Consider the following 27,342-nt stretch of genomic DNA (forward strand, 5'->3'; position numbering starts at 1 on the left):
TCCATGGCCTACGATAGACACGCGTCCACCCGCAACTGGGTGAGCCCGGCCCGTTGTGCCGTCGGTGGATCGGCAATAGGGGGGGGGTGGTGGTGTGCATGCGGGTGGGGTGTGTGGGGTTGGGGAGGGGGGTGAGGGTGCTGGGTGGGTGGATGGGTGGGGGGTGTGGGTGGTCGGCTGTTGCCATGTTGTGCGGTCTGTGGCCATACTACCCGATTCCCACGCCCATCTAGTCAGTGAAGCGGGCGCCTATCAGTCTGTCCCGTGCCCGCTGGGCCAGCCGGTAACGGTGGACAGCCACCCGCCTGTGTCTACCCCGTCTGCCCTGACCATTGCCCCCATCCCCCTCATCTGGGGAGGACTGCGCCTCTTCCTGCTGCTCTTCCACTCCGCCCTCCTCTGCCTGCGGCACATCGCCCCTCTGCTGGGCTATGTTGTGCAGGACGCAGCACACCACAATGATGCGGCCGACCCTATCTGACCGATACTGGAGGGCGCCCCCAGAGAGGTCCAGGCACCTGAAACGCATCTTCAGCACGCCAAAGCACCTCTCGATCACTCCCCTTGTCGCTACATGGGCATCATTGTAGCGGTTCTCCGCCTCATTGCGTGGCCTCCGTATAGGCGTCATCAGCCACGATCGCAATGGGTAGCCCCTGTCGCCCAGCAACCAGCCCCTCAGCCGGGGATGGCGTCCCTCGTACATGCCGGGGATGGATGACCGCGACAACACGAATGAGTCGTGTACACTGCCTGGGTGACGGGCGCAGACGTGCAGGATCATCATGCGGTGGTCGCAGACCACCTTACGTTCATCGAATAGGTCCCCTTCCTATTAGTGAACACGGCCCTGTTATCTGCAGGTGGCCGCACGGCGACGTGCATCCCATCGATCGCGCCCTGGACCATGGGGAACCCGGCAACGGCAGAGAAGCCCACGGCCCGGGCATCTTGGCTGGCCCGGTCCACGGGGAAGCGGATGTAGCGGTGCGCCATGGCATAAAGGGCATCTGTCACTGCCCGGATGCACCGATGCCCCGATGTCTGCGATATGCCGGACAGGTCCCCACTCGGTGCCTGGAATAAATGTTCAGGGCCACCGTAACCTTGACGGACACGGGGAGAGGGTGTCCCCCGTCAGTGCCACGCGGTGACAGGTGTGCCAGCAGGTGGCAGATGTGTGCCACGGTTTCCCGGCTCATCCGGAGTCTCCTCCTGCATTCCCGGTCCGTGAGGTCCTGGTATGACTGCCGGGGCCGGTACACACGGGGCGCCCTCGGGTGCCTCCGTTGCCGTGGGGCCGCGACGTCCTCCTCCCCCTCCTCGTCCTGTCGGTCAGGTGTCCCTCCAGCCTGGGCGGCTGCCGTCTGCCCCTCTGCGGCAGCCTGCGCCGCCTCTCTGGCACGCTCCTCCTCCTCCTCCTCCTCCTCCTCCTCATCCACGGCAACATAGACATGAGCGGCTGCCACCACGGCGGCCAACATCGCTGGATGGTCTGAAAACATGACGGCCTGGTGGGGGGGAGGGGAACGACGACATGTCATCATTGCCCATATCCCCTCCTCCCCACAGCCAGGTGGCATGGACCGCATGGGTCCAACTGTTGGAGGCTGGCACCTGGCCAGGTGGACCAACTCATTTGCCCTCCCATCACCCTCCTCGGCACAGACCCCCTCCCCAACCTCCACCCCAGCACGGACCCCCCCCCAACCCCCAACCTCCACCCCGGCACGGACCCCCCCCCCAACCCCCAACCTTCACCCCAGCACGGACCCCCCCCAACCCCCAACCTCCACCCCGGCACGGACCCCCCCCCAACTCCCAACCTCCACCCCAGCACGGACCCCCCCCAACCCCCAACCTCCACCCCGGCACGGACCCCCTCCCCAACCTCCACCCCAGCACGGACCCCCCCCCCAACCTCCACCCCGGCACGGACCCCCTCCCCAACCCCCAACCTCCACCCCGGCACGAACCCCCCCCCCAACCTCCACCCCGGCACGGACCCCCTCCCCAACCTCCACCCCAGCACGGACCCCCCCCACAACCTCCACCCCGGCACGGACCCCCTCCCCAACCTCCACCCCAGCACGGACCCCCCCCAACCCCCAACCTCCACCCCAGCACGGACCCCCCAACCCCCAACGTCCGCCCCAGCACGGACCCCCCCCAACCTCCACCCCGGCAGGGATCCCCTCCCCAACCTCCACCCCAGCACGGACCCCCCCCAACCCCCAACCTCCACCCCGGCACGGACCCCCCCCCCCAACCTCCACCCCGGCACGGACCCCCTCCCCAACCTCCACCCCAGCACGGACCCCCCCCAACCCCCAACCTCCACCGCAGCACGGACCCCCCCTCCAACCTCCACCCTGGCACGGACCCCCGCCCCAACGTCCACCCCGGCACGGACCCCCCCCAACCCCCACCCCGGCACGGACCCCCCCCAACCCCCAACCTCCACCCCAGCACAGACCCCCCCCAACCCCCAACCTCCCCCCCGGCACGGACCCCCCCCCAACCCCCAACCTCCACCCCAGCACGGACCCCCTCCCGGCACTCCCCCGGAGCCCAGCCTACTCTAACCACCCCCCCCCCCCGCCGCACACACACACACACACAAGCCGAGACACACCTCTCCTCACGCAATCAGTCTGCGGCCACGCCATTTCCTGCCCAGAGCCAACCCCCCAGGCCGTCACTCACCTCCTCGCTGGTCGGCGTGAGCCTGGAGCACCGGGTCACGCCGATGAAAAGGAGGTTTGATTCACGTCGACGTGAACGGGCATCACGTCGACGGGACTTCGGCCCATCCGGAAGGGAGAATATCGGCAGGCCGAAAATCGGCTGCCTTGCGCAGACCCGTGACATTCTCCGCGGCAGCGGCGCCATTAACGCCCCGCCGACTTTTCTCCCTTCGGAGACTTCGGCGGGGGCGGAGGCGGGATTCACGGCGGCCAACGGCCATTCTCCGACCCGGCGGGGGATCGGAGAATGACGCCCCCAGTGTTGTTCAGAAGGGATTTCCATGATTTTGACCCAGGGACAGTGAGGGAATGGCAATATAGTTATAAGTCACGATGGTGTGTGACTTGGAGGGGAACTTGTAGGTGGCGGTGTTCCCAAGCATCTGCTGCTCATGTCCTTCTAGAAGGTAGAGATCACAGGTTTGGAAGTTGCTGTTGAAGGAACCTTTGTGAATTTCTGCAGTGCATCTTCTAAATGGTATACACTGCTGCCACTGTGTCAGTGGTGGAGGGAGTGAATGTTTAAGGTTGTGGATGGGGTGCCAATCAAACAGGCTGCTTGGCCCTGGATTATATCAAGTTTCTTGAGTGCTGTTTTTGCTACGCTCATTTTGGCAAGTGGAACATATTCAATTACACTTGTGCATGTGGAGAGTGGACAGGATTTGGGAAGTCAGGATGTGGGTTACTGTCTGCTGGATTCCCATCCTCTGACATGCTCTTGCAGTCACAGTATTTATATGGCTGGTCCAGTTCGATTTCTGGGCAATGGTAGCCCCTGGGATGCTGAGATGGGGGATTCAGTGATGGTCATGCCATTGGAATATCATGGGGAGATGGTCAGATTCTCTCTTATTGGAGATGGTCATTGCCTGGCGCTTGTGTGGCATGAATATTATTTGCTACTTATCAGCCCAAACCTGAATCTTGCCCAGGTCTTGCTGCATATGAACACGGACTGTTTCAATATCGGAGGAGAAGCCAATGGTACTGAACATTGTGCACTCATCCGTGAACATTCCCACGTCTGACCTTATAGAACATAGAACATACAGTGCAGAAGGAGGCCATTCAGCCCATCAAGTCTGCACCGACCCACTTAAGCCCTCACTTCCATCCTATCCCCGTAACCCAATAACCCCCCCTATCCTTTTTCGTCACTAGGGGCAATTTAACATGGCCAATCCACCTAACCTGCACGTCTTTGGACTGTGGGAGGAAACCGGAGCACCCGGAGGAAACCCACGTAGACACTGGGAGAACGTGCAGACTCCGCACAGACAGTGACCCAGCGGGGAATCGAACCTGGGACCCTGGCGCTGTGAAGCCACAGTGCTATCCACTTGTGCTGCCCCTATTATAATTATGATGGAAGGAAGCTAATTGATGAAACAGTTAAAGATGGTTGGGCTTTGGATATTACCTTGAGGAACCCCTTGTGTTGGGACTGAATTGATTGACTTCCAATATTCACAACCATTTTTCTTTGTGCTAGGTGTGACTCCAACCAGTGTTGAGATTTCCCCGATTCCCAGTTACTTCAGATTTGCTAGAGTTCATTGATGCCATACTTGGTCAAGTTCTGACTTGATGTCAAAGGCAGTGACTCTCATCTCACTTGTTCAGCTCTTTTGTGCACCAAGGATGGAATGAGGTCAGGAGCTGAGTGGGCCTGGCAGAACCAAAATTTACCTGAAAGATGTGACAATTTACCACTCACAATCTGTTTTGGAGATTCTTCAGAAAGTGCTCATGAGAACCAAAATCATGACAAATTGTAATATGCCTGATATGCTTTCAACAATATATTGGACTAACATTTAAAGCTTCATTTTTGTACTCTAGAGGACAGACTTACACTTCAAAACTTTGAACTATTTTCAAATATTTTTTCAAAGCTTTCTCACTTGACAATGCACCATTCCAACTCTAATTTTGTTCTAATTTAATAACATTACCACTTTGTCCATAGGAAATTGGAAATACAGTTTTGAATCATAATTAGACAGTTGACATTGAAAATATCTAAAACGCAGGATTTGTTTGGTGTTCCTGTCAAATTGTCCATTCATATTAAATAGTGATTACTTTGTGCAGCAGTGTATACATTGTGTGTGTTTGTGTAGATCTGTTGGCTGCCATATATGGAAATATTTTCCTTCATGTTGGCATGAATATCGCATCAATCGAATCCATATACTATTTATCTAAGGATCTTGGACACTGAATCTGTTTAAATGTAAGAATTGTCAAGGGTGAGAAAATGTCAGTTATCCATTCAAGCCCATTAACTCCCAATGGCATCTAACTGCATTTTGAGTAATTTCAGTGTTTCCGTCTCAGACACCCGCTCGGTGTCTGGACTGGGTGCTGGTCCCCTCACCGGTGCACACACCCACCCACGATCTCGGAAATATCCCTGGTGCTGGGGCCCAGCCCCTGGGTGTTCGGATTTTGGCTGCTACGCCCGTGGTACTGGTCCCTGCAGTGTTTAAGCACAGTGTCCAGCCATCACGGTCTGATTAGGATGCTAGGCAATAACTCCAACATGCTAAGTGGCATGCCTACCCACAGGAATCCACTTGGGAGGTATGAAGTGCTCACTTAACTTTGATTGCCAATTCCCTATTAGCAATAGCCTTCTGCCGCACGGCCAGAGGCCTCTACAGTTATGGATGGTCGGTCGGCCAGGCAGGCAGGGGCTGGGGTGCCCCTGTAACCACACCGGATGGGCCCACACGGTCGGATGGAGATCCTGCAGGAGAATGGACATGTGGTCAGTGGGAGGGATTGGTCAGTCTGTTTGCCATGAACAACTCGTGTGACAGGTCATCTGGGTGGGGGTTGGTGGACCCTCACCTCTACGCCATACGCCAATCTCTACATCAGTGACCAATGCCACCCCTGTGACCTCCAAGGCCTGTTCCTTGTAGGGGGTGAGGACTCTTATGTCCGGAACCTCACGCCCCATCTGGGCTCTCTCCCGTCTGTTGTGGGCCAACTTCTCCTGCGGGAACACAAATGAGGCACCGTGAGATACACGATTTGTTTATCGCCGGGGCGAGGGGGTGGGGATGGGTAGTATGGAGGGGGAATGGGGAGTATGTGGGGGGATGGGGAGCGGGCAGCGTAGGCGACACTGATGGAGGTGGGTGGGCAGGGGCACGGTACGGTGCTGGGGCGGTGCCAGGGAGCCCGTGCCAACCCACCCATGTGGTCTTTGGAGGTCGTTGACGGCACTGGGTGCTGGTCCTGGTCCCAGAGCTGAAGGCCACTGCCAATTCCTCCCAGACCATACTGGCTGCCCTGTGGCTGACCCTTCGAGCTCTTCGAGGGAACAAGGAGTCCTGTCTGGTCTCGACCGCGTCCAACTATCTGGCCAGGTTGGCATCTCCGAATCGTGGGGCTGGTCTCCTCGAACTGTGTTTGCTCTGCAGGAACCGTTTAAGTGCTACTCCTCCTCGGTGGGGAGCTGGCCGGCGTGGGTTACTCGGGTCCCACATGGCGGGACCTGGAAGGTGTGTCTGTGGGGACCGTCCTGGAGGGAGAAGTGGGGGGATCTGACCCCGGGGGTGGCCCCCACGGTGGCCTGGCCCGCGATCGGGACCTACCGATCTGCGGGCAGGCTGGTTCCATGGGGGCCTATGTTCCTCTGCACCGGGCCCCTGTAGGGCTCCGCCATATTGCCTGGGGGCCGGCGTGGAGAAGGGAACCCCCGCGCATGTGCGGAATCACGCCAGCCATTCCTGCGTGGAACCACGGCGGCCGTTCTGCGCATGCGCGGAATCACGCCGGCCGTTCCGTGCCGGCTAGAGCTGCGGGGACCACTCCGGCACCGACCTACCCCCCTAGGAGAGCATTCCCCATTATCGGGGACCATTGACGCCGGAGTGGCTGGTGCCGCATTTCATGCCGGCGTGGGGACATAGCCCCATTATTGGAGAATCCCGCCCGGGATCTCCTGAGCCCGACAGTAGCCAGCTTGCTCTGTGCAGGCTGCCAACTTAGCTGATTCCATGCTCATGTCCTTTCTTCCTCTCCCAGTGGAAAAACAATGGCAATAAACTGGGAATCACAAATAACGGAAAATGAACTGATATTTCTTCCAAATGATGGGCTTCCAAAATTATGCACAATCCTAGGTGAGGGCTAAAAAAGACTTGCACTTCAGGAGATATAGACTGAGATATTTGGTTCATCCAGTTTACTGTACATACAGTAACCATTTTGCAAAAAAGAGATGAAAGCCTCCTGAGTGTCCTTAATTTATAAATTTTACTGTACTTAGTACATCAATAAACACAAATTAGCTTAATTTTCTTACTATCTTGTGCAGATTTTTAATTGCATTGCCAGACCACACAACCATTTTTCAGTCGTTCATGGGAAGCAGATTTGTTGGCTAGACCAGCATTTTTTGCCCATCCCAAATTGGGAGGTGGTGGTGAGCTGCCTTCTTGACCAAAAGATTCACTGCTCTGTCAAACTGGTTTAAATTTGAACCTTCAGAAGCAAAGGAAAGCATATTTAAGTTTTAATGTTCAACAGATGCATGGTACTTCTACCTGATAACTTTGACAATTTTTAACTATGTTGAATAAAGTCTCAAGTTCTTATTGCTTGCTCTCCAGACAATACATTTTTATTTGTATAAGTCCTGCTACATTCTGATTCCTCTGCAATCAGTAGATTTTTTTTCAAGCTGTTTAATTATATTGCAAAATTGTAAAATTTAATGTCAGGTTAACCAGTTACCAGGCATTGATTAAAATACAAGGTGTTACTTCACAGCTCTTCTGCAAGTTCCTACTTTCAGAATATATGTTTATGGTTCAGTCTACTAGAATTTTCCATTAAGTTTGTACAAATGGTCATGTATAGTATGATGTGGCGATGCCGGCGTTTGACTGGGGTGGGGACTGTAAGAAGTCTTACAACACCAGGTTAAAGTCGAACAGGTTTGTTTCGAATCACTAGCTTTTGGAGCGCAGCGTTTTCATCAGCTCACTCACCTGATGAGGGAGCTGCGCTCCGAAAGCTACTGATTCGAAAAAAAAACTGTTCGACTTTAACCTGGTGTTGTAAGTCTTCTTACACTGCATAATATGATTACAGTAAAAATTCAAAACATTTATGTAACTGCAGAAAGCTTTTGCGACAAAGGATCATGTCGTATTAATGTGCATGCAATTGATATTTAACTGAAAAGTGCTATAATCATTGTTAAGTTATTATTGTTAAGAAGCACTCAGATGAGCACTTGAGACACCACAGCATACAAGGCTACAGCCCAAGAGCTGGAAAATTGGATTAAAATAGATGGGTACTTGATCGTCAGCACAGACACAATGGGCTGAAGGGTCTCTGTGCTGTAAAATTCTATGACTCCATAAGTAATTTTAAATCACTGACATTATTTTCTTTCGCAGTCAGTCCAAATCAGAGTGCTAGACCATGCAAGACTCCTTGCTCCCTCAGAACAACTTGTTCAAATTGCACAAGCCAGAATGTGGAATGCATGTGGTGCAGCAGTGCAAAGCGTTGTGTGGATTCCAATACATACGTAATTTCTTTCCCATATGGACAGTGCATGGAGTGGCAGACAGTGAGCTGTCTTTGTAAGTATTTGATTATTTTTTTAAAAACTGGTTCACAAGGATCTCCTGATTACTCAGCAAATTAATTAATTAATGAAGTAATGTCGATGATCTCATGGTGGGATACAATGATTGGCCTCTCCGTCCTCTCAATGCGGATACAATTGACCAGGTTGCCACTTGGGAGTGATCCAATAACCTGTGCTGGAAGCATGTGTGTCCAGATATTGTCAGAGAACTAGATCACACCCAACTGTGATGGTAAATTAACAATAACCATGTGTGAAATATGATCAGCTGATGAGGCGAGAGAGTATGTCTGATGCCTGTGTAATTGCCCTATAGCAAAGAGCTAACCTGGTTAGGAAAGGTGAGGATAAAATTGGCACGAGAAAATACTGCAAATATGATTCTTAGTTTCACAAAACTTTAGCTTTTCATGTTTAAAAATGGACAATTTGTAAGATTTTTTGAGTTAAAATCCGAATACTGAATCTGCTTATTTTCTGAAGCAACATCAAAGATAAATATAGACACCTTTTGATCCAAAGCCAACAGTTCACAACAGAATGGGCTCAGAAGTTGTTATTTACTTTACCTGTATTCCCATGGTTGACAAATAATTCTATTATGTTGACATGATTTTATTGTAGATTACCACGATTCATTCGATACCATAAAGCAATGGGGTCCTGGACCCTCGCATCCTTCCACTGAAGCAGAATCCTTCACCGGGCTACCAGGGACGCAAAGGCCAGAATACCGGCCTCTTTTGCCTCCTGCATTCCCGGCTCATCCGACACCCCAAATAGTGCGAGCCCCCAGCTAGGCCTAACCCTGGAATTCACTACCCTTGACACCGTCCTCGCTACGCCCCTCCAGAACTCCTCCAATGCTGGACATGCCCAGAACATGTGGATGTGGTTTGCTGGGCTCCCCGAACACCGAACATCTGTCCTCACTTCCAAAAAAACGGCTTAGCCTTGCCCCGGTCATGTGCGCCCTGTGCAGCACCTTAAATTTTATCAGGCTGAGCCTCGCGCAAGAGGAGGAAGAGTTTACCCTTCTCAGGGCATCCACCCACATACCCTCGTCGATCTCCACACCCAGCTCCTCCTCCCACTTACCTTTTAACTCCTCCGCCGAGGCCTCCTCCTCCTCCTGCATCACCTGATACGTTGCCGAGATCCTACCCTCCAACCCACACCCCCGAAAGCACCCTGTCCTGGACCCTGCGCGCCGGCAGCAGCGGAAACTCCACCACCTGTCGCCTAACGAACGCCCTTACCTGCATATATCTGAAAGCATTCCAGGGGGGAGCCCGAATTTCTCCTCCAGCTCGCCAAGGCTCGCAAACTTCCCGTCGATGAACAGGTCCCCCATCCTCCTAATACCTGCCCTGTGCCAACTCAGGAATCCCCCATCCATTTTCCCCGGGACAAACCGACGGTTCTCCCATATCGGGGACCACACCAAAGCCCCCACCTCCCGCCTGTGGCGTCTCCATTGCCCCCAGATTTTGAGGGTCGCCACTACCACCGGGCTTGTGGTGTTACCTCGTTGGAGGAAGTGGCAGCGGTGCTGTCACCAGCGCCCCCAGGCTCGTGCCCACACAGGACGTCATCTCCAGCCTCTTCCACGCCGCCCCTCCCCCTCCATTACCCACTTACGTATCATCGCCACGTTGGCAGCCCAATAGTACCCACATAAGTTTGGCAACGCTATCCCCCCCTGTCCCTGCTCCGCTCCAAGAACACCTTTCTCACCCTTGGGGTCTTCTTCGCCCATATGAACCCCATAATACTCCTGTTAACCTGCTTAAAGAAGGCCTTAGGGATCAGGATGGGGAGGCACTGAAACAAAAACCAAAACCTCGGGAGCACCGTCAATTTAACCGACTGCACCCTACCCGCCAGGGAGAACGGCAGCATATCCCACCTTTTGAACTCCTCCTCCATTTGCTCCACCAGCCTCGTTAAGTTGAGCTTATGCAGGGCCCCCCAGCTCCGAGCCTTCTGACCCCCCAGGTATCTAAAACCTCTTTCTGCCCTTTTTAGCGGAAACTCACCAATCCCCCTTTCCTGGTCTCCCGGGTGCACCACAAACAGCTCGCTCTTCCCCATGTTGAGCTTATACCCGGAGAAATCCCCAAACTCCCTAAGGATCCTCATCACCTCTGGCATTCCCCCCACCGAGTCTGCCACATACAATAGCAGATCGTCCGCATACAACGATACCCGGTGTTCCTCGCCCCCCCCGCACCAACTCCCTCCAGTTCCTAGACTCCCTCAAAGCCATGGCCAGGGGCTCAATCGCCAGCACAAAGAGCAGAGGGGGATAGAGCACACCCCGTCCCTCGGTAAAGCCGGAAATATTCCGACCTCCTCCTATTCGTGGCCACACTCGCCACCGGGGCCTCGTTCAGCAACCTCACCCAGCTGACGAACCCCTCCCTGAACCCAAACCTCCTCAACACCACCCCACTCCACCCTATCAAAGGCCTTCTCCGTGTCCATAGCCGCCACTATCTCCGCCTCCCCCTCCATCGCCGGCATCATAATTACATTCATGAGCCTACGTACGTTGGTATTCAACTGCCTCCCTTTCACAAAACCCGTCTGATCCTCGTGTATGACCCCCGGAACACAGTCCTCAATCCTCATGGCGAATACTTTTGCTAGCAGTTTTGCATCCACATTAAGGAGTGAAATCGGCCTATACGATCCGCACTGCACGGGGTCCTTGTCCCGCTTCAGAATTAGAGAAATCAGCACCCTAGACATCGTCGGGGGCAGGACGCCCCCCTCCCTTGCCTCGTTGAAAGTCCTTACCAGCAGCGGGCCCAACAGGTCCACATACTTCCTATAGAATTCCGCCGGGAACCTATCTGGCCCCGGTGCCTTCCCCACCTGCATACTCCCCAGTCCCTTGACCAGGTCCTCCAACCCAACCAGTGCCCCCAGCCCCGCCACCTGCCCCTCCTCTACCCTCGAGAACCTCAGCCGGTCCAGAAAGCGACCCATCCCCCCTTCCTCCGATGGGGGCTCAGACCGATACAGTCCCTTGTAAAAGTCCCTGAAGACCCCATAAATACCCACCGTACTTTGCACCGTGCTCCTCCCTCCATCATTAACTCCCCCGATCTCCCTCGCTGCCTCCCGCTTCCGAAGCTGGTGTGCCAGCATCCGGCTAGTCTTCTCTCCATACTTGTACTGCGCCCCTTGCGCCTTCCACCACTGCACCCCCGCCTTCCTGGTGGTCAACAGGTCGAACTCGGCCTGGAGGCTTCGTCGCTTCTTGAGTAGGCCCTCCTCGGGGGCCTCTGAATACCTCCTATCCACCCATACCATCTCCCCCACTAGCCTCCCCTTCTCTCTCCTCTCCTTCTCCTCTCTGTGGGCCCTAATGGAGATCAGCTCACCTCTGATCACTGCCTTCAACACCTTCCAGACCACCCCTACCTGCACCTCCCCATTATCATTGGCTCCAGGTACCTTTTTATACACCCCTGGACCCGTCCGCCAACAACCCCACCTCCAAGCGCCACAGCGGGCGCTGGTCCCTCTCCTCCCCCAGCTTGAGGTCCACCCAATGCGGGGCATGGTCAGAGATGGCTATCGCCGAATACTCCGTGTCCTCCACCCTCGGAATCAGCGTCCTGCTCATTACAAAAAAGTCAATCCGAGAGTAGGCCTTATGAACATGGGAGAAGAATGAGAATTCCCTTGCCCCCGGCGTCGCAAAGCTCCACGGATCCACTCCTCCCATCTGGTCCATAAACCCTCTCAGCACCTTGGCCGCCGCCGGCCTCCTGCCCATCCTAGACCTAGAGCGATCCAATGCCGGATCCAGCACATGTTGAAGTCCCCCCCCATTATCAAGCCCCCTGTCTCCAAGTCCGGGATCCGGCCCAACATGCGCCGCATGAACCCCGCATCGTCCCAATTCGGGGCGTATACATTTACCAAGACCACCCGCACCTCCTGCAGCTTACCACTCACCATCACATACCTACCTCCATTGTCTGCCACGATGCTCAACGCCTCAAACGACACCCGCTTCCCCACCAAAATCGCCCCCCCCCCCCTGATTTTTTGCATCCAATCCCGAATGGAACGCCTGCCCTACCCACCCCTTTCTTAGCCTTACCTGATCTGCCACCCGCAGATGCGTTTCCTGGAGCATGACCACATCTGCCTTCAGCCCCTTCAGGTGCGCGAACACATGGGCCCGTTTGACCGGCCCGTTCAGGCCTCTTGCATTCCAGGTTATCAGCCGGATCAGGGGGCTGCCCGCCGATTAGCCATAACCCTTTCTAGGCCAGCCCACGTGCCCGCGCCCCCCGTGCTTCCCGTTCCCCAGCGGCAGACCCCCGCCCCGACCTCCTCTGCAGACTCCAGGCTCCCCCTTGGCCATTCCAGCAGCAACCCGGTTCCCACCCCCCCCCCCCCCCCCCCCCCCAGCTAGGTCTCCCCCTAGCAGCATTGCTCCTACCATTGCACTCCCGTGAGTCAGCCGACTCTTGCTGACCCGGCCACTCCCGCCGCTCACCAATAATGTTATTATATGCTATCCAGCAGGATATTAACTCTGAATGAAGCTGAAGTGGACTAATGTCTTGGTCCATGTCTATGTGAATGATTTTTTAACATTGGCTATGTTTCTTTCAAACGTCTAAAAAAAAACTCCTTGCGTGAATATGGAATTTCAAAGAATCTATGACTGTAGAGCAAAAAAAAAAATCAGGATTCCTAATCCTTATAAAGGTACAGTAATTCCCCACGTTAAAAGTCAATGTTATTTTGTTATAATGTCACTGAAAAAAATGGGGAACATATATCTTTGTAACGTTGCAAAGTTTGCTAAAGTGTCATTTGCCAGAATGCTCCTTTTCAGTGGCCTATGCATCCCAAATGTTGATGATGCACTGCAGGTGGCAACCTCAGTCAGTTTCCACAACTTGCGCTGGTCCCTCCTTGTATTGCTCTCCACAATTGTCACCTGCATCCGCCCCTAGCTCTTTGCGTTAAAGTCTCTAAAGTTCCTCCGCTCCCCACCCCAAGTCTGCCAACACCAATAAGAGCTGGTTAGCACTGACACACTCTTCTGCCACTAGATGGAGCTCGGTCATGCAGAAACCAGGCGACTGGAGGGTGTAAATTCTTTACATTTATATTTCTTTTATGTTTATAAGTCTATTCTATTTTAAGCGTTATTTCATTTAGCAATGTATGAATTTAAGAATATGCAGTATTTCACTTGAATATTTTCATTTTTTTCTGATGAGAAATATCCAAAAGAGCGAGAGATTTCACATTAGCTGTATTTGGGAAAATCTGATTTACTTGACGTTGTTTTGTTTAAAGATGCATTTTTCAGAAATGCAACCACAATGTTAAGTTAGGAATCCCAATATTTTACACTGAGAAGTTTATTCTAATTTTGTCTGTGCCGGCACATTTTGGGGCAAGTTTAAACCAAACCCACTATCCTGTTTTTCCCCTATAGTTGTGTTTCGCCCTCCACTTAAAATATGTCAACATTTTCTCTTTTAAAAATATAATTATCTGTGCCTCAATCACTTCCTGTGGAAACATCTTCCATCCTCTCATAAACGTTTTTTACATGAACAGCAATTTTCCTCTCACTTTGTGACCATTTTAAATTGACCCAGTCACTAACTGCCCAATCAGCAGAATCATCCATAGTCACACTATAAAAGCTTTAATGAAATTCCCTTTTGTCGTCTTTGCTCCAGGGTAAGTAGCCACAGTTTCTTAAGACATATCTCATTCCTATAATTTTTAATCCCTGGCAAAATCCTGTTGAATGAGAGTTATGGGCAAGATCTAACGGCCTCGTCGCACCCGACTCAGGACGTGACGAGGCCGGTAAATCTCACAAGAGACCTCTTGCCAAGATTTACAACGCTCGTTACTCCTTGCGAGATCGAACAAAATCTCGAGAGGCAGCATAATTTGGATCGCGCCCTCAATGGGCAGGATCCATAATTGCATATTTAAGTGTGCACTTAAGGTCACTTAAGTATGTTCATGCCAGAGTTACCCAAGACACCTAAAAGCCTCGCCTCAGAACCCCGGGCACCGTTTAGCACTGATTTCCACACACATGAACCAGGCGTAATGACACTTGGGGATCTCCCAGGTGATTGGGGGCCCATGGATGGTTGGGCTCTGGACAGGGTGGTAACCTAGCACTCCCGATGCCAACTGGGACTGTAGCACTGCCACCTGGGCATCCTGGCAGTGCCACTTGGATGTCATCATGGCACTGCTAGGGTGCCAAGGTGGCACTACCAGGGTGCCAAGGGGGCACTGCCGCGGTGACAGGCTGGATGTGTTCAGGTGGCATCTTGCCCGGTCTGGGGATCAGACCGGGGAGTGCCCTTCCCTTATGAGGTGGGGTGCGGGGTTTGAGGAGCCCCTAATTGGTAAGTTGGGTTTGGGGGGTCTGGAGGTGATGGTGGGGGGCTCAGTGATCAGTGGCGTGGGCCTAGAGATCTGAGGCGCCCCGATCTCTTCCTGCACTGACGAGGTGAGCTTGATAGTACAGGAAATGGATCTAAGTGGGGCTTCAGCGGAGCATTCCTCGACGAGGCCCAAAGATCAAGCAGAGTTCTGTTTAATAGCAGGGTCATTCTCGGCAGTTGTAGCACTGCTGCCACACAGCGCAAGGGACCCGAGTTCAATTCCACCCTCAGGTGACTGTCTGTGTGGAGGTTGCACATTCTCTCCATGTCTGTGTGGGATTCCTCCAGGTGCTCCGGTTTCCTCCCACAGTCCAAAGACATGCGGAAGTGGTGAATTGGCCATGCTAAATTGCCCGTAGTGCAAAAAGGTTAGGTGGGGTTATGGGATTATAGGGATAGGGTGATCTGGTGGGCATTGGTAGGGTACTCGTTCAGAGTGTCTGTGAAGACTCGATGGGCCAAATGACCTCCTTCTGCACTGTGGGGATTCTATGATTCTAAGACAAAACTAAAGTATGTATTCAGTTGGTCAGCCATTTTTTTATCCCCATTATAAATTCCCCTGTTTCTGACTGTGGGGAACCGACATTTGTCTTCACAAATCTTTATCTCTTCACACACCAATAGAAGCTTTTACAGTCAGTTTTTATGTTCCACCTAAGTTTACCCTCATACTCTATTTTCCCACCTTAATAAATCCCTTTGTCCTCCTTTGCTGAATTCTAAACTGCTCCCATTCCTCGGGTCTGCTGTTTTTTTTCTGGCCAATTTGAATGCCTCTCACTTGGAACTAATACCATCTCCAATTTCCCTTGTAAGTCACCTTTCCCGTTTTATTTTTATGCTAGACAGGAATGAATAATTGTTGCAGTTCACCCGTGCCATCTTTGAATGTTTGCCATTGACTATCCACCTTCATTCCTTTAAGTTACATTCCCTTATCCATCATAGGCAATTTGAGCCTCATATCATCGTAGTTTCCATTATTTCGATTCAGGAAGCTAGCCTCTGAATCAACTACTTCACTCTCCACCTTGATGAAAAATTCTATCATATTATGATCGCTCATTCCCAATGGGCCTCATCCCACTAGATTGCCAATTATTCCTTTGTCATTACAAAATACCCAGCCTAGGATAGCCTGTTCTCTAGTTGGTTCCTCAACATATTGGTCCGGAAAGCCCATCCTCGGCGAGGAGTGTGTAGATATACTCCAGGAATTCCTCCTCTACGGTGTTGTCACTACTTTGATTTGCCTACTATATGCAGATTAAAGTATAATTACACTTTTTCCTTTATAGCATGCGGCTCTAATTTCCTGTTTAATGCCATTCTCAACATCGCTATAGTTTGGGGTGTATATACAACCTCCACCAAGGTCCACTCCCCCAACCTATCCCTGTAATCCCACCTAACCTGCACATCTTTTGACTGTGGGAGGAAACCAAAGCAACTGGAGGAAACCCACGGAGACACTGGGAGAAAGTGCAAACTCCACACACACACAGTCACCCAAGGCTGAAATTGAACCCGGGTCCCTGCCACTGGGAGGCAACGGTGCTAAGCACAGTATTACTGTGCAGCCCCTAAGAGTCAACCACATTGCTGCAAGTTGGGATCATATGTAGACCAGGCCAGATAAGGATGACAAATTTCCTTCCCTAAAGAACATAAGAACTAGGAACAGGAGTAGGCCATCTGGCCCCTCGAGCCTGCTCCGCCATTCAATGAGATCATGGCTGATCTTTTGTGGACTCAGCTCCACTCTCCGGCCCGTACACCATAACCCTTAATCCCTTTATTCTTTAGAAAGGTATCTATCTTTTTCTTAAAAATGTTTAAAGAAGGAGCCTCAACTGCTTCACTGGGCAAGGAATTCCAGAGATTCACAACCCTTTGGGTGAAGAAGTTCCTCCTAAACTCGGTCCTAAATCTACTTCCCCTTATTTTGAGGCTATGCCCCCTAGTTCTGCTTTCCCCGACCAGTGGAAACAATCTGCCCGCATCTATCCTATCTATTCCCTTCATAATTTTATGTGTTTCAATAAGATCCCCCCGCATCCTTCTAAACCCCAGTCTACTCAACCTCTCATCATAATCTAATCCCCTCAACTCTGGGATCAACCTAGTGAAATAAAGGAAAGGCATTGGTGAATCAGATTTTTAAAAATAACCAATCGATGATAGTTTCACGGATGCTATTATTCCAGATTTTACTTTCAAATTTTTTGACATGATGGGATTTGAACCTCTGACTTCAGGACATCAGCTACTATCCCTGTGACATAGCCACTCAGCCACCATCTCGTCAATTCTCCAATTCTCCCGTTCCATTATTTTTCACTGTGGTTTTGTTTGATTCTGGCCCTTGATTTTTCTACCTATCACTTTCTTACTCCCCTTTCTTTTGTTCGTGTCTGTGTTTCCCCCTCCTCTGACTCTTTGCATAGGTTCCCATCCTCCTGCCATTTTAGTTTAAACACTCCCCGACCACTCATAGAATTATAAAATCCTTACAGTGCAAAGGAGACCATTCGACCATTGAGTCTGCACCGACCCTCTGAAAGAGCACCTGACCGAGGCCCACTCCCCCACCCTATCCCCGTAACCCCAACTAAACTTCAGATACTACGGACACGAAGGGCCAATTTTGCATGGCCAATCCACCTAACCTGCACATCTTTGGACATCTCCCTGAACAAATACTCCCCCTAAGACATCAGTGTTTTAGGTATTTCATGTAAGCTGTACACTTTTGATATTTTTGTAATCATTACATTTAATAATTCTGACACACATGTCTGAGGAACTTATTTATGTATTCAATTAATGATCTAGTGCTTTAATTTTCTGTTGTTTGAACCTTTACTTTGAGTTAATTTTTGGTTCAAAGTTTAGGTGATAATCATAGCTAATGTGTGCTGTGCAATGCCAATTTAAGACATGTCCTCATTTTCATCATGGTCTGTGCTCGTATGGTAGCTTCTAGCACTATCTTGTAATTTTTTAAGTGGAGGCTAACCAGGTAGCTGAGATGGCTGCCGGGCATCTGGTGACTAGGGTCAACACAGACTACATCAAGCTTCTGTAAAGTTCCCATTTGAATCAGTATGATACTGTCCTTTGGATGGACATACCCACACAGCACCCCTCTGATAGATTCACATCATCTATTATGTGTAGTCTACTCCAAACTCATAATCAATTGAGTTCTAGAACTCCAGGTTTGAAATTCAACAAAAGGAGCACGTGTTATCCACAAGTGGGGATGACACCCCACCCCCATCTATCTCTATTGTACAGCAATGGCTTTCAGCTTTAAACCATTCTGAGAGCACAATAACAATTAATCTTGCGTCAAAAACTAGCCTCTAACATCATAATCCTTTATTACCTAATAACCTAGGCAGTCTGCAGAGAGCACCACAAAAAACATCAGCTGCAGGAAAAGGCCGTGTCATCTTTGCCTTTAAGAACTTGAAGGCTGCTATATCGTAAGCCTACCTGCTTGATTCCTAACTACAAGACCATGGCACGGTGGCATGGCGGTTAGAATTTCTGCCTCACAGTGTCAGGAACCCAGTTTGATTCTGGCCTTGGGTGACTGTGTGGAGTTTGCACGTTATCCCCGTGTCCGCTTTGGTTTCCACCCAGTGCTCCAGATTCCTCCCACAGTCCAAATTTGTGCGGGTTAGGTGGATTAGCCATGCTAAATTGCCTCTTAGTGTCCAAATATGTGCAGGTTAGGTGGATTGTGTGGGGTTACTGGGAGAGAGCGGGAGAGTGGGCCAAGTAGAGTGCTCTTTTGGAGGGTCAGTACAGACTTATGGGCTGAATGGCCTTCGTCTGCACTGCAGGGATTCTGGATTCTTTTTCGTCTGTAAAGAAATTGGACTCCCAATACGAAAACCACAAATACCTCAATTCGCAACCTGCTGAACATTCATCTCTTCGAGAGAATCCTGCAACCATCCTGACAGTTGAACTCATCTAAATTAGAATTTAAGAGTGGAGAAGACTCCTTTCTTTACCAGGCCTGCAGCGACTGTTCTCCTACAATGAGCCGGACACGGGAACTATGAACTGTTCTTCTGTTTGCAACTTGTCGAATTACACTATTCTCTCTAAATATATCAATTTCTTGAACATGTGTTTATGTGTGTTTGTGTGTGTGCGTGCACCAAGTCTGCATGTTGTAAGGGTCCTTCCTGTTCATTCCCTTATTTCCCCTTTTTCTATTCTTGCCATTATAATGTTTGATCTGTGGATGCTTCATGGACATGTATCTTTAAGTCAAGCAACAGAGAGAATGATGAATTCAAGAAGTTACAACATAATATGTGGTGCTGCTAGCTTTGGACAGCAACACCCAGACTTTGTGACACCTGAGAGATGGAGTGGGACTTGGTCTGATTGGCTGGATGGTGGTCATTGATTTGGACGAAAGGCCATATTCTGCTCAGTAACAGTTGGAGATTGGATCCTGCCTGAGTGGAATGATTTCCGGAGACCTAAGAGAAGCAGAGTTGAAACCTAGACACAGGGACAAAGATCTGTTCCCTCTCCTCTCTCTCTCCAGAAAGGCTGTGATTTGATGTATTCCTGAACCTACAGAGAACCTGAATGAATGAATCTCCAGTGAAACCATTACAGGCTGCAAAAGAGACCTGGAGCTGAAAGCTTACTTTGAAGGAAGGTCTGCTTAAAAACAGCCATCTGGAACAAAGACTCTTTTTTCCTTTTACTTATTATTTTCACGCCACTTTTTCCCTCTGTGGTTCTTCGGTGTGTGCGTGTGTAGAGGGTGGTGGGGGTAATTAAAGTGGGGAATTAGATGATAGTTAACCAGTTGTATTTGCTGCATTTTTGATTATAACCCTTGTTATAAATAAAAAGTAATTGTGTTTAAACTTACATACCTGGTGACTGTAATTATTGGGCAGCCAAGGGCCAAAGACTTTGGGTATTTTTCTGAGAATAATTGGTGAACTCAATTGTGTTGTGACTCTGGGTCAATGGGACTTGACTTGACCGCCCTAGCCTGCTCTGGGTGAAAACATGATTAAACAACCCTCTTAATTTAAAACCATAAAAGCTTGCTGCTGTTCTCTGAATTGTCCACACATTCTGCAGGCAAAGAAGCACACACATCTTTCTTTCCAAAAGCCACACTAAATATGGATGTAAAGGGTACAAGGGTTTCAGTCCACTCCTGACCTTGTCTGTAACCTAATTCAGTGTTCTATCTATAAGAAATTAGTAAATAAGTGCAGTGTGGCTATTGATTACAGAATTAAACAATCTATGAATAAATTGGTAGAACACTAATTTGATGGCCACTGGCCTTTTTTCAACACGTAATTGAAATTGAACTCAGACAGGTTGTTAAATAAACCATCGCGGCAAACTGCATGCTTTGTGAAGAGTGAATTCCTTTCGAAAACTTTTCATTCAAGCATATGTTGAAAAGATTAATGTTGAAAACCTTTTCTTCATCAAAAGACAAATCTTTTGTAATAAGTACTGCAGTGACAGGGAACATTGCTGACATGTCACATGCCAACACAGTGATGTGACATAGAAATGACCGTATGTTGTAGATTTCTAATCTTTTAGATTTTCCGTTTTCCCCTCGCACCTAAAATGATTTTCATTGTGACAGTTCTAAAATGACATGTAACCTTGAATCTTGTAAGAGTTAGAAAAATGGCCAGTACATATAGTATTTTGTGCAATTACAATTTAGAAAAAAGTTGTAAACATTCATTGCACAGTTATCTTGGACAGTTATCTTGGTTGGTTTAGATCAGTTGGCTGGCCATCTGGTTTGTGATGCAGTGCGAGACCAATAGCGTGCGCAGGTTCAATTCCTGAACCAGCTGAGGTTATTCATGAAGGCCCGCCTTCTCAACCTTGCCCACTGCCAGAGGTGTGGTGATCCTCAGGTTAAATCACCAAAAGTCAGCTCTCCCCCTCAAAGGGGAAAACAGACTATGGTCATCTGGGACTGTGGTGACTTTACTTTAACTTTTCTCTTGAACATTGTTTTAGAACTTTCCGAAAAATTTATTTAGAGTACCCAATTCTATTTTTTTTCCAATTTAGCATGGCTAATCCACCATACCTACATATCTTTAGGTTGTGGGGTGGGACCCACGCAGACATGGGGACAATGTGCAAACTCCACACAGACAGTGACCCGGGGCTGGGATCAAACCGGGAGAGCTTTTCCTGAGCGGACATAGCGAGGGCATCGTTAGCCACATGCGTGGTTCACAATTTGGGGGTGGGGGGGGGGGGGGAGGGTGGTGATGGGAGGGTTGGGATGGAGGGAGGGTTGGAGGGATGGATGGAGGGACTGCTGAAGGGGGACGGGGATGGAGAGAAGGTTGGGAGTCTCCTAGGCGGATGCTCCCTTGGGGGGTTTTGGGGGTGGGACGTTGGTGTATACTCACCCTGGCTGCCCGGTATAGGTCATTGACCTCCTTCCGACACTGGAGGCCAGTGGTCCTGGTCACATTGCCCTGGTCACAGTGCTAACTGCTCATCTCAGCCAGCACTGGCTACCTTGTGGCTCACCCTCCAGGCCCCTCGGGGGAACAGGACATCCCTCTTGGCCTCCACCGTGTCCAGAAGTTTCCCCAGGTCAGCATCCCCGAACCTTTGGGCCAGTTTCCTCGGCGGCATTGTTGCGAGCTGGCTGAGCAAGTGCAGCCTAACTGCTGCTCGACCTTGTTAGCGGGGTGCTGGTGAGCGCAGTCCCGGCAAATCAGCTGGCGTGCCGGCATTCGGGGCGGGAAGCCAGTGAGGCCTCGTTAAGTGAATTGGCCCCCGACCGGTCGGCGGAGAATCGCGGGAAGGCATCGGACCCAGCCGTGGGTCTGACGCCCCGTTCTCCGTCCCCGCGCCGAATGCGATTTCGGCATGGAGGATCGGAGAATCCCACCTACTTTGTTTAACCAGAGCTACCTGAGCTTTCTCACCATTATCGTCCTTAAATGTAGTTGTTTAAAGAATTAGGTTATCAGTTCTGTTGGCTTTGCACTTCCATTAAATCTACCTCCAGTAATTAGCAGCATAAAATTAATTGGAGCTGAAGGATGAAGGGAAAAAAGCCAAACTCTTCAAAAGATCAACTCCAACAAATTCTGGGCTTGTTGTACTGACAAAGATAAACTAATGCCTCACTTTGTAAAGATGTTGGTGCTTTCAGCATTTGTAGTACTTAATAATATAGCAAGATTGTGCTGGATTAATACTTTAAAATACACAATCATCGACACATGTTTTGAACACTGGAACATCCAGTTAGTTAATTAATAGCAGTAATTCAAACAGAGCATGACATAATATAAAGCCAAATTGACTCAATGACATTGGTGTCTTGATTAGATAACTACATATTGAATCTGCCAAAGCAGATCAAAAGTTGAGGATGGTTCCTTTACTGTTGCTTAAATATAAGTAATTGTATCTGAGTGCAGTCAATTGCAATGCCAATTTCCTGCAATTGAATGACCATTCACTTCAAAACAGTGGTGTCTAATAGCAGATCTGTGCTACTTGAAATTATCTACTATGTCACTTTTAGCTCCTTCAATTATTTTATTCTTTGCAATGAACACAATGAAATCTGATGCAATCACTTTGAAAATCTGCATCTATCTCCAAATTAACCACCACTATTTGTTTTCATGGTTGTCAATTTAGCTGTTTTTGTTTTGTTGCTCAGGTTGGTTTAGCATTATTTGTCCACATATGTTTTCCATCAAAATTTGAAAGCTAATGGTTTTTATTAAAGCTTGCTTTCTAAACTCCAACTGTTTATGTGATGTATAGTGTGAGAATGAATATTGACACCAAAGCTAATACTGGGGGAAGTTCAATTGAATTTCCTATTCTTAAGAGTGCATTTAATGAGAAATTTAACTGTAGGATTGCGTGTACATTATTAATATCTGAAAGATCTCCTGACTACATTAAAAATGAAGAGATCTATTGTGGAATGATAATGGAAAGTAATACTCTGAGATAAGGCATGCTGTCAGTAAAATAAAAAATGAATTTATGAAAATTGCACAAAATGCCAATAATTTGATAAACATTTATTGTGTAACCATTTCACTTTAAAACTTCACTCCCGCTGAGTTGACAAAATGGTCTAGCTGATGGAAGATTCATTTGAGCTTATCATTTGTCAGCATTCTATTTAACTACATCTGAATGCTGTGTCTGTGATTTTTTAATTTAAGTTCACATTTGATCATTTTCCCTGTATTTTTCTTTGTGTGTAGCTCAAAATTGTTCTGGACTTCGTACATGTGGACAATGTTTGGAACATCCTGGTTGTGGTTGGTGCAATGACCCCACTAACACAGGAAAGGGACAATGCATAGAAGGCTCTTCAAGAGGACCAATGAAATCTGCGAAGAATACCCAAGAAATGATACTTGATACGGATCTTTGTCCAAAAGAGAAAAACAATGAATGGGCTTTCATTCAGTGTCCAGGTAGTTTTATGTTAACAAAAAATAGTAAAAATGTACTTTTGAAATAATTAACTATGAAAACAGCTAAATTGATTTTTAAAAATATTATAGGTCCTATTAATGCTGTTACTAGATGAACAAAACTTTGATTTTAGTTCATTGTTTTAGTGTAAATGTTTATTTTTTGATAGCGATGCAGTTTCTGCCTTTGTTTTAATATGAAATTACTTTGAGTGAATTAAATACCTCTGCAGTCTAAATTGACCTTAATTCAAATTTTGGGAAACTAATGCATATTGAAGCCCAACCTAACAAGAATTGTATATCATAGAATTATGATGGCACAGAAGAAGATATTTCAGCCTCTAGAGTCCATGCCACTCTCTGTAGAACAGTCCAATCAGTTCCATCCCTTCGCTTTTTGTCCTGCATGTCTATTTGAAATTTTGCTCTCTGTATTCCGATCTGCAAGACATATATTGCACCACTGTCTGCCATCCTCTTTTCTGAGAAACAACCATTTACTATGGCTCGTTTTATATCCAATTTTATACACAAGCTGACTGACTCTCCTGCTCCATGAGCCTCACTTTTATTAACTGGCATTTTATATGGTGCTTTGTTTTTATGTGGATTCTACATGTTGAACATATTACTTTTTCCTCATGAACCTCTCTGGTAGCTCATCAAAACATTTGTTTAGATTAGTCAAGCATCGTCTGCCTTTTACAAATCTGTGATGTGTTTCTTTAATTAACTCAAACCTCTGAGTGTTTGTTGATTTTTCCCCCGATTATTGATTCTACTTCCCCATCCACCACTAATGTTTAACTGTAGTTACTATGAATGTCCTTAACTTTCTTGAATAAGGGTGTCACATTTGCCACTCTCCAGTTTTCTGCCACCTCTCTGTATCGAAGGAAGATTATGGCAAGCCCTTCCACCCTGCTTCCCTAAGCAACCTGGTACATAAATCATTTGGTCCAGGTGACGTATCCACTCTGAGCATAGCTAGCCTTCCCTAAACTGATTTAGGGATGATACAATAGCTAAATTTAAAGTTCACATCCATTTCAGGAAACATTTCAGACCTAAAAAGAAAAATTGATGAATTGCCATTTTGGGAATTAACAGCAGCAACAATCAATTGAATAACAGTTAAAGATTAAAGGGCTACCATGCAGTAAATAGGAGTATGTTTTATGATACAACTCTAACGTTGTAAGTAAGTTCCATCCCCTATGGTAGAGAATGAAAGCCAGAGCACTATGTGTTAATTGACAGTTTTGAGATATCCCTTTCTTTGATCTGCAAAAAGAGGAATAGGAACTAATTATTGAGGATATTTTGTGGTTAAATTGGAGATGGTATTATTGACTTTTCTGGACCATTTTATGGAATATGTCAATCATTTCATGTTGTCTCACTAAATGGCATTGGATTACATCATTAGCCCATGTAGAGAGTCTAAAAGCCTGCCTATTAGCAGGTCAGTTACACCTGGGTAAATAATGAGGGTCAGTTTCATATTTGTCTCAAAAATGTCCCATTTGAAAATATGAATGTCAAAACAGATTTATAAATGGGAGGTCATTCTAACCTGCTCAAATTATTTGAGGAAATTGACAAAGTGAACTCAGCACATGTTTTTCAGAAACATGTGATAATGAACTCATAAAAGGCATGTTCTGAAAATTAAGCCCCATAATATTAGCAGTAAAGTAATGGTGGGGTAGAATAATGCTTGACGGATATAATGCTAAACTAAGACTAAATTAATGTTTGTCTACATTGGTAGGTCATATCTGATCTGTGTTGGAAGCTCTGTGCTCTTTGTACATAGACAATTCAGGCACACACAGACGGAATGATATCATTTCTGGCTGATGCTATCAAACTGGCAAGCTGTGAGAAAGGATGTTGGAGACTGAAGGAAAACAGACAGTGCAAGGGAGTTCAGAGATATGTGGCAAAAACAGCAGTGTGGATAAATGTCAGCAAGCATATTTTGTTGGTGGAGGAGAAGAGGGGAGCTGGAGGGGTGGGGGGGAGGAGAATGAACAAAGAATAGAAATTACTTAGAAATAGTAACATTCTCAGTGGAACGAAGGAGCAGGACAATATATAGAATGTTTAAAGCAGCATTGCAAGGTGAACCTGAGAGGAAGGACAAACAAGATTCTGGATTTATATATTGGTACATCGAATTTACCATCCAACAATGGTCTGGTTAGATCATTGTTGAGTGCCTTGTGCTATTTTGTGATAGAAAGCTGTTGGAACCATGAATAAAATACAAAATGGATTCACTAGGCTGATAGCAGGGTTCAGAAGAGATTACTCTAATTTTGCTGAAAAGAGAGACATGTTTTTGTTTTGCATTCATCAGGGCAAACACAAGAGTGCAAAATTTCAAATGATCACTACACGTTATGCTACAGGAGAGAAGGGGGTGAATTGGTTGGCAAAGTCAACTCTGGTTGGTTGAGACATTGCTGTAGGTAAAGTAACAGGGATCTTTAGCTCCTCAAGAACCTGATAATTCAAAAAAGAGATGTAAGTCTGGAACATATACTTTTTGTTTGCAGAGTTCAGGTTCTTATGAATGAATGAATGTTGCCTCTAGGAAACATAAATAAATCATGTTACGAGCTGAACTGATTATCTTAAGTTTATTGTGTGAATATTAGTGCACTCTGATTGAGTAAACTTTGCTCAACAATCCTGGAATTATATCAAACAGTAGACATTTTATTTTGGGCTTTACAAACGTGGGCTAATTCAGACCTTTTACATTCTTGTGTTTGTGCTTATGATTAAAAGACAAAGGGCTTGATTCTCCGGCCTTGTTGCGTTCTCACTTAAGCAAAATGAAGCCGGTGAATAGCGGGAGAGGCTGAAAATGAGAGCCATGCCATGTGCCAGACAGTTGCCGATGCAACCAGCCCACTCCCATAGGCGAAATCGTGATCTTGCGTGACGAGAAGCCAATTATCAGCACTTAAGCTCTATTTTCATACAATTAAAGGGAGCCGCCTCACATCCAACAGCCTCCCGTGATCCAACGGCTTCCCTAGCAAGTAGTCATGCTGGTACCGATTAGTACTCCTTTTTAAAAACGTGAACCTGGCACAAGACTTCTGCGGCGAGCCAAGGAGGTGAATAGCCATTTTTGCTCACAGTCAAAGAGCCAGGGGGCATTGGGCTTGCCACCAAAGTGCTCGGCGGGGGTAGGGGACCATGGCTGGGGAGGGTGGGGGGGGGGGGGAACCGGGCTGAGGGTGGGGTTCCCTCCGCAGGAGTGGGCCGCCATCGGAGGATTGGGGGGGGGGGCAACCGCACATGGCACCATCATGTCAACCCCTGGATCATCTGGACCCATTCCGAGAGCAACTAAGTCCCTGCCCACCTGCCCCACCAACCGTCCATAATTCCCACTTACTGCCAAGGCCTCTAGCCGTGTGGCTGAAGGCTATTGCTAACAGGGAATTGGCAATCATGGTTAAGTGAGCACTTCACACAACCCATGGGTGGGTGGGCCATTTAGCATGTGGGAGTCATTGTCTAACATCCCAAACTGACAGTGATGCCTGGATACTGTGCCTGAACATTGCAGGGGGCAACACCACACACGCAGCAGCCAAGATCCAAACACCCAGGGGTCAGCCCCCATACCGAAAGGGGAGATTGTTGAAGTCAGATTCAGAAAGAAGGCTTTTAGACAAAAGGTACCATTGGCTTAGATGCCTGTATAAGTGGCAATTTGTAAGAATCGATAGCGTATAAACAATGCTTGTGATTTTATAACCTAAGAATTACTAATATCAGAAAGGACACAAAATGGCTGTTAGCTGAGCTAGCAATACTAAAAGACACAAAATGGCTTTTAGCTGAACTAGCCACATTCCTGAACAATCATGAGCTGGGTTAAGTTACAAACTGGTATAAACAACATTTAATTACAGACAGCAGAGTTAGTTAGAGGGACAAGAATGATTGAAACAGACATGGGAGGACTT

The 27,342-nt window shown here is 48.3% G+C and overlaps 1 protein-coding gene across 2 annotated transcripts in view; it reads left to right on the forward strand.

Moving 5' to 3' along the window:
- atrnl1b (attractin-like 1b) overlaps positions 1 to 27,342 on the forward strand; it is a 1,392,850-nt gene that overhangs the window by 427,579 nt on the left and 937,929 nt on the right. For both annotated transcript variants that reach the window (XM_072479459.1, XM_072479460.1), the window contains exons 17-18: positions 8,177 to 8,365; positions 23,129 to 23,344. In XM_072479459.1, the coding sequence (XP_072335560.1) occupies positions 8,177 to 8,365; positions 23,129 to 23,344 (405 nt within the window). The remainder of the gene's footprint in view (positions 1 to 8,176; positions 8,366 to 23,128; positions 23,345 to 27,342) is intronic.

The sequence above is a fragment of the Scyliorhinus torazame genome, chromosome 16 (assembly GCF_047496885.1).
Source record: "Scyliorhinus torazame isolate Kashiwa2021f chromosome 16, sScyTor2.1, whole genome shotgun sequence".
NCBI classification, from domain to species: Eukaryota; Metazoa; Chordata; class Chondrichthyes; order Carcharhiniformes; family Scyliorhinidae; genus Scyliorhinus; species Scyliorhinus torazame.